The 8,754-nt window shown below is 40.1% G+C and overlaps 1 protein-coding gene across 6 annotated transcripts in view; it reads right to left on the bottom strand.

The window, feature by feature from the left end:
* Positions 1 to 311: 311 nt before the first annotated feature.
* The window catches only part of GRM1 (glutamate metabotropic receptor 1), a 427,593-nt gene continuing 419,150 nt past the window's right edge, over positions 312 to 8,754 (bottom strand). For 3 of the 6 annotated variants that reach the window (XM_005552070.5, XM_074037205.1, XM_015448938.4), the window contains one exon: positions 312 to 4,028. In XM_005552070.5, the coding sequence (XP_005552127.1) occupies positions 3,101 to 4,028 (928 nt within the window). In that variant the 3' untranslated portion in view covers positions 312 to 3,100. The remainder of the gene's footprint in view (positions 4,029 to 8,754) is intronic. The other 3 variants (XM_045391391.3, XM_074037204.1, XM_074037206.1) reach the window with 2 other exon arrangements.

Raw genomic sequence — 8,754 nt, 5'->3', positions numbered from 1 at the left:
CAGAGCTCCACTAGAATGCCAAGAGTTTGTTCAGCCTCACACCCTCATCAAAAAGACGAATGACAATATCTGCCAAGGGCACTGCAAATTTTAATTTTGGAGTTCATTTAAAACTGCTATAACATGAGCTACCACTTCTTCATGGTCAAATTGTACTTCTCACCTACTTGATCTGTAGATCTTGTGTGGCATTCTCCAGCTTTCACCCAGAAGACATGTTCTGAGTCAAATCAAAACCTTGAAATTGTTTCTTCTACTGGTCTATTTCTATTATTATAACTCTCACAGACTACAGAGAAAGAACATACACATTTAATAAATAGAAAATATTTATTATACAGCATTATCAAGATTATTTGACAAAAGGCAGTAACAAGCCAAAGGAAAACACGTTTACAAGAAGCTGAACAACTTGTATCAGCACATACATTAAGGTGAAGAGTTTCGGCCCTCTTGGTATAGGGTATGTATGTGTACATCTCCAATTTTGAACAATGATGACATAAGGACTAATACTCTATTTATTCAGGAGACCCCGTAATCACAATAATCATAGGCATTCAGAGTAATAAAGTGATCACAGTTGAATGATTATGTTCACCAAATGTCTTAGACCAACCTAATATCATCTTATACTTGAATATAAGTTGTTTTCCTTATCTATTCTAATTTTTACCAAATCTGAATGCACAAGCCCTGTGATATTAGAGATGTATATTAGTGGCATTAAGAGTAAAAAATAAACATGATTCACTAATAGAGATCATATGCTTTCCCTCATGAATTTGTCAATTACTAAAAACCCATCTATTAATCACTGGAGCCATTGATTTTCCTCTGTCTGCTTTCTTACAATGAAAACATGGAACCGAAGTCCACATCTCAGTCATGAGATCTTTACAATAAAGGTGTTTTAAAATAATTTTTAAAGGAAATGCAGTTCATTCTTGGTGTGGAACTGACTAAACTTGGCAGTAGAAGTATAAGAAATACAATCCTCCAACATTGGAGTGGATGTTAAATTCTGAACAAATGATGCACTGGATATTTAAAGATTCTAAGATGATTTTTGGCTGAGAAATCAGCAGCTTCAATATGAAGGAAGCATATTAAAATATGACTGAACATAAGGCATAAACAAAGATATTTAAGGGGGTTTGAATTCATTCCACCAATAATAGAAGAAATCAGAACAGCAAGAAAAATCCTTTTATTGGGGATAAAAAGGGATGGTAAAGATGGAATAAGTGGATTACATGTCAATGGATATTACACAACAGCAAATAACAGAAACAAAAAGTTATGACAGCAAAGACACAGGAATAAAAGTCCATGAACATAAAAATTAAAAGAAGGCAAAATGTGACTGATAAAGATTTTATAAATTATGAGCTGAGTTAGATGTTACTGTATGTTAGACGCTCAAGTAGCTGTGGAAAATCTTTTAAAAAAACCTAATATAACCTGGAATAATCTAAATGCTTTGTTCAACCTTATGTTTTAATAATGTGTGCAAGCTTATAAAATGTACCGTTTATTTTCACTCTCAGTTTTTGTGCACTTTTAATATAACAAATTTTCAAACCACTTCATTAATAACATGTTGCCACATCAGAAAATATCTGAAAAATAAGTTCCATCTTAGAAGAAAAATGTCCATCCAAGCCGCATATGAAAACATTGAGCTATAGTATTCAAACCTTCAAAGAGCTTCTGTAGATATTGATGACAATGATGTATAAAACATTATTGGAACATAAAAAATATATATAGTATATTCAAAAGATAATTTCTAATTGCAGTTAGATTGACTACTAGGTTGACATTTGACATTACATTGCACAAATTTTACGATCGCACATATACAAGGACACAGGAACATATTCACTCGCTAGTTACAAGGACTTCAGTGACAATAGGATAGAATTATTTGTCATTTAAACCAGTAATAGTTGCTATGAGTACACCATTAGATTCAAAGATGGATTTGTTTCTGTAATACGTAGGAGAAATAATGGCACCAAATTGTACATATACGCATCTTAGAAGTTCAACTGGTAGGTATTATTTGCTACAGTAAGTGGAAGGGTAACAATTTTGCCACATGGTTTGTTCTTTAACTGAAGGTCAATGGAAAGCCCGCTTGGCACAAACACAAGTTAATCCACAAAAGGGTTCCCGCCACTCTCGAAATAATCTCTTCTTCTGGCCTTTTCCCCAAATCACCAATAAGTGAATATGGAACATGAGAGGAAGCTGATCATGTGTTGTTGTTTTTTTTTCCGAAGTCCCATGCTGATGGATTGTCTATTTCTAGCTCCTTCCTCCTGTAGCACGCCTGATGAAGCACTTTTTGGTGATAATTTTGCTCTTATTCCTGTTTTCCTAAATAAAGGACATCCGCAGAGCAGCAGGGGGTCCATGCACCTTTCTTCAAGTGCAGTCTCAAAGCTGGCACTGGATGGGTTGTGGTGGATGAAGAGAGACCCCTGTGCGGCTCCGTTCCTGAGTCTCCTGAAGATGAGGAGTCTAGTTAGCCCAGCGGAGAGAAGGGTTTCTGAGCAAGGAGCTGCTGTCCCATCATCCCATCATCCGTTTGGAATGGGTCTGGCCTGGCCCTTCCCCTCCGCGCACCTGCTCTGTCCGGCTCCACCAACTCACTTCGAATGCCATCAGGTGAACTCATGATCCGACTGGCATGTCCACGTAGGCTGTTCCTTAGCAAGCATGGCCCAGTGTGTGTGGGCATATATATATATCTATGCACAATTGTGCAAAAGAGGAGATTATGTTTGTGATGTCATTATTTATTGATTTGTGATAAAAGTTATATACCATACGGAATTGTGCTTTGTCAGAATTCCCTTTCTTCCCAGAAAAGGCTTTGAGTAATTCAAGAATCCGAATCCTGACCTGGAGCATTTTTTGCTTGGTGTCCTTCCCTCTCTTCCTACTTAAGGCGGCAGCAGCAGCAGCGGTCTCCTCCTCTCCTCCCGGCGAGGTCCCCCACTCCCAGGTTTCTCCCCGCAGCTGTTCGCACATCTCTGGAGGTGTAGGAGCTCTCTGGCTTGTCTTGCTTTTCTACGTGGACCCTTCCCCCCTACAGGGTGGAAGAGCTTTGCTTGTAGTCCCGCAGAATGACGGAGGCGTAGGACACGTTGGGAGGGGTGCAGAGCACCGACTCGGACACGGGGGAGCTGGGCACCGAGCTGCCCGAGGCCACCGAGTCGCGAAAAGGCGACGGAGGCGTCAGCGCAGGCGAATCCTCCGGGGTCAGTTTGCTGGCCGCCTGCAGGTCCTCCTCCTCCTCTTCCAGTTCGTCTTCTTCCGTGTTCCCTTCCCGCTCGTGCTCATACACGTACTCCTGAAGGAGCTTAAACCTCTCGCTGTCGTCGTCGTCGTCCGCGGGCGGGGAGACCAGCTCCTCCTCGAAGGTGCTCAGCTGCAGTGGCAGCATCTGCAGGTGCTGCGGGGGTGGCGGGGGCTGGTACAGGGACCGCAGCCCGTTCCCGGGACCCCCGGGGCCTGCCAGCACCGCGTGAAAATCCGGGATCGCAGTGCTGAAGTTGCTGACCACTCCCTGGAGCTGGTCCATCAGCGATTTCTGCTGTGGAGGGGGCTGCTGCTGCTGCTGCTGGAGAAGAGGGGGCAAGCCCTTGGGGAGGGCTGGGTCAGCCAGGAAGAGGGGAGTCTCCTCTGAGGTCAGGTGGGGCGGCAGAGGCGGAGTGGTCGCCGTGCTTGGCACGCGCCTGTGCACCACCATGGAAGGGCTGCCAGGAGGGCTAAAGCGAACCGGCTGGGCATCCTCCTCCTCCTCTACGTTGTAAAGGGTCTTGGTGCTGGTATCTGAAAAGGTAAGGCTCTTGCCAGAGCCTTGGTAACTTTTAGTGAGGGGCTTGATGACGGCTGTTTGGTTGCAGGCCGTCTCATTAGTCTTCACGTGCACAGAGAGGCGCTGCCACATGTGCTGTCCCTTGGACATCTGTCCTCCACCTGGTTCAGACCATGACACAGACTTGCCATTAGAACTATGAATAAAATAGAGATGGATTTATTTGCAGATAGATCATGCACACAGGATAAAATACATATAAAACATATGCAAACCTAGCTCAATGTAATTTAACTGCTGTCTCTGCTGTAGGCCTTTGCTCCAGCACCCCATACCGCCTCTTACAAAAGGAACACCAAGAGCTGTAGTTACCACGGGATGCCACTGGAGCTGCAGCCAGTGATTCCATCCCGAGCCAAGGAAGGAAATATTGACCCTGAGAAAAGTTGTTGAGGAGAAAAGCCAGTTTGTTGTAGAAATAGCTATTTTCATTTAGGTCTAAGATTTCACAAAGCTCTTTTTCTCCCTTGCGCTCTCTCCCTCTCCCTCGCTGTCTCTCTCTGACACACACACACACACACACACACACACACACACTTTTGAAAAACTCCCAACTGATGGAGGAAAACTTTTTTAAAAAAAATCTTAGTTACATATGAACAACCAAAATAATGGCTATTGTCCTTGGGACAAATTAAGAACCACATACAAAGCTACTCTCGTTGTGTTGTGGGATTATAAAATAGATCCTCTCAGTTGCCCATTCTCATATGCAAGTATATCCCATGACCAGGGTGGCGTGATCACACAGGGTACCTATAAGGAACATAAAAAAGCAGATGACAGAAAAACTCGGACTCATGGTCAATTTATGAGCTTCGTAGCTTTTGATTTTTTTAAAAACATTTCAATGCATAATTTCTCACACATACAGTGGATCACAATTCACATAAAGGCCCTGATTCACAGCAACTAGTTTGGGATTTTCACACTAGGAACATTAGGAACAAGATCATGATTGAGACAAAGCAGCAGTTACTGAGACAAAGACCTCTACTCATTGAGCCTTGGTGAAGAAAAGTCTTAGGGTGCCAGCAGTCTCCCAGCCGTATCAACTCTCATCTTCATGGCACCCACAGAAAACCAGACATATGGAGTTTCTCCCTGAATAAGAAAATAATGAGATGTACTGTGGCATACACCCCAATATCTGTCCTATTGTAATAACTCTGATCTTACTTCTGGACTTAGCTTCTTTTCTGTATAACTTTTAGCATATGGTGGTACCTTACCATAGCCTTCTATTAATAACAACGGTGGTAATCCTTAAATCAGGAAATAATTGTTTCTTTTTTTTTTTTTTAAGAAGTCTGCTTTTTCTCTGTACTCAGTAAAATGACAGAGAAAGTAGCATAATAATAACACATGTGTGACATTAAAAGAAATATTTTTTTTCTTGAAGTGGAGGTGTGAAATAGACTATATTCTAGTTTTTGTTTGGAAAAAATGTAGGAAATGATTAGTAGTTTAAATAATGGTTTATTTAATCATCTTGAGAATACAAGAACGAATACTTCAAAAATTATATGTGAGCACCATTTATGATGAAGGCAATGTTTTGACATTTCATATTTTATAATCTTGAAACGTAAAGTGAGACAGATAAGTACACATGAGTGTAAAAGTCTGATATTGATTATAGAAAATTTTGGATATAAAGGCTCTAAAACAGATAAAACAGTTAAAAGTGTTGACCTCATTATTTGGGAAATAGGTGGTTCCTCCATATATCTGATAACCTACACTGCATCTTTAATTTTCTAGGAAAAAAAGGTCATCTCTATTATATCAAAGTTAATATTTCTTTCAAATATATGCTTTACACTTTATCTGAGACTGTATAAGTACTTGTAAAGTTTTAAAAAATTGTCTCATTGACTTCCACACTATGTAGTTGGAATAGCTGACTCTTTTCTGAAGTGAACAAACTAAAGAACAGGCCAGTGGCATTCCTGGCAAGAACAGGTAGTCAACCAGCCAGCCAGAATCACTGCCAGAATCTGCAGTTGTTCTGAGCTTAAAACTCTATGTAAGCTCATCCCTCACTTAATATTTCTCAACAACCCCCTCATCTACCACTATACACACTTTGTTTCTCTTTATGCATTCAATATGCCTCTTCTAGAAAGGCAAATATAAAACTTATTTGCCCTCCTTAAGAATGTCTTACTACATACAACATCCAACTCAGTGATTTGCATCATTTTAAATTGCAATGAAAAAAATGAAACCATCATTCTCAGCAAACTATCGCAAGAACAGAAAACCAAACACCGCATGTTCTCACTCATAGGTGGGAACTGACAATGAGATCACCTGGACTCGGGAAGGGGAACATCACACACCGGGGCCAATTACAGGGAGGGGGGATGGGGGAGGGATTGCATTGGGAGTTATACCTGATGTAAATGATGAGTTGATGGGTGCTGAAGAGCTGATGGGTGCGGCACATCAACATGGCACAGGTATACATACGTAACAAACCTGCGCGTTGTGCACATGTACCCTAGAATTTAAAGTATAATAATAAAAAAAAATACAAAATTTAAAAAAAAAGAAAAAAGAAAAAAAATGTTTCCTTCCCCACCTTCCCACTTCTTAATAGGCGTTAGGAAATGTCTTCTTAATGTTTACCAGAAAAATGCTTAAACAAAATGTTATCCTGTATCTATTTGGTTGTGTGTATGTGTGTTAAAAAAAATAATAATAAAATAATAAAAATAAAAACAACAACAACAAAAAAAACAGGTCCCTTGAGAACTAGTCTGCCTCTAATTCAACCAGCAGGCTTAGCTGTCCCTTAGTTTCCACACATAATAGCAAAAAGGTAGCTTGTTTCCTGGAAAGCCCTAAGGTGATCCCACTCATTCACATGGGCTGTTTTCCTCATTGTCCACAGGTTCTATGCGGGCCTCTTTTTAAATCAAAAACGCCCATAAGTTAACGGTATTATTAATCATGTTGCAGACAGATATAATCATAATTTAGTTCTATTTTAATTAAATCCAATTTTTATTGTTGAGATGGGACATTTTCACTATGGCCTTCAAAACTGGTAACTGTCGTTCCCCTCAGTCTTGCTCTAGATTTGCTGTAAAGTACTATTTAATTAGGAAACAGATCTCACGCCTCAGGGAATTTATCAGATTAACAAAATTAGCATAATCTTTTTTTCAAGGACAAAACAAATTGCTTTTTAAAAACCAAAGATAGGAGAAGGAATGTATCATCTCACAGACGTTGCAGCACTGAGTATAAACTTTGGTCCTTCGGGATGAGTCATTTCTTACCTGTGGTCCATAGATAATCTGAAAGGTCCATGTATCTATACCTGCATTAAGCATTGTTTTTAGACTGAATAAATATTATGTATTTGTAGACAACGCACTGCTGTTTTTAAATGTATGTGGATGCTGTTATAATAAAGTGTGCTATTCAATACATGTGTAACTAAATTCTGGGAAGCTTTTATTTTGTTCCATATTCAAATGGCCATGAATAGAGGTACATTTAGTAATAATAGATTCAGGTGAAGGCTTAAGAACTGTTTTGTTGAGAAAAGAGAGTATCTTATTTGAGAAGGCTGGGAACCAACTACTGTGATATTAAGAACAGAAAAATATATAAAATCAAATCCCTTTATATCAAAAAAGAGTAAACACATTATAAAAATACAGTATTACCCTGCAAAATGATATTTATTTAATCCCAGATAACTTTAATTGTTTCTGCTTATGCCACCAGCTTCCTCCTTCTATTGTTTAATTTTATTTGGCCTCCTAATCTTAGGAAAAGCAATCTGGTTTAGAAAACACCACATACTTGTTACAAAACACCCGAACCTTTTGCTCAAACTTCAAAAGACAGACCTGAGACCTAAAACAATCTCATATTTGAAGATCAAATGCAGCAGCATTTAGAGTAAATATCTCAGGTGGCTCAATTGGAGGAAAACACTGTTAGGCCTACAGAATGTATAGAATAATGTATAGTTACTGTGTGGACATCTGGGCAGGCCTGAGGCTGCAGTTCCAGCAACAACAGGTTCAGGATCTTGCTTTGATTTTTCTTTCATTAGATAACTATCTCAATCCCCCAAACAGAAAACCCAATATTTACAGCACTCTTGAGAGTTGAGAGTGGGTGGTGTAAACAGATTAGTGTATCTTTGGCATTCAGTGATCCTGTCTGTTTTATTTGTTTCAGTAAGTACTAGTTACATCAGCAGAGTACACTGTTCTCTGATCCAGAGAGGTTTAAAATGGGAATAACAGTGGGTGGGTGTTTGAGATCATCAGGAGGGAAGCCTCCTGCACAAGCTGCCTGAAGGGGAAGCTTACACAACACCTGTCTTTCTTATGTCCAAATCAAGTCTTTTCCTCTAGGCTTAATCTTCACAACAGATATAAGGACAGTATCCAGAAAGCCCACAGATAATGCAAGACCTTCGCATAAGAAAGAGAGGCTCACTCTTTGGAACCTGAGGAGGGTAGTCTTTGTTTTCTCTGAAAGTGAAAATGGAAACAGAAAACACCATCGAGTCCCAGGAAGGAGAGAATTGGTTCATCAAGAAAAAATATCAAAAGGCACAGGCTTCGGGGCAGTTCTGCTCTGGCTCCTGCAGCTACAGCTAGAATATGAGGCCTGTCAAGGAAGGGGAGGTTCTGACCCCACCAAAACTTTCCCAAAGGAATGCTGGAAATACAACTGTCCAAATAGTTCAACTTCACATTCATCAGCCCTCTGGTACCCCAGTGCAGCTTCAGAAGTAGGTCTTGTAGAATCTCAGGCCTAAGAACTATTTGACACCAGTTGAATCAGACTGCTGTTTTCTCAGGCAACCCCAAGTTTGTCATCAATAC

Source organism: Macaca fascicularis, chromosome 4, assembly GCF_037993035.2.
Source record: "Macaca fascicularis isolate 582-1 chromosome 4, T2T-MFA8v1.1".
Classification (NCBI taxonomy): domain Eukaryota; kingdom Metazoa; phylum Chordata; class Mammalia; order Primates; family Cercopithecidae; genus Macaca; species Macaca fascicularis.
Note: the sequence above shows the minus strand (reverse complement) of the source record. Positions and strands in the feature narration are given on the sequence as shown.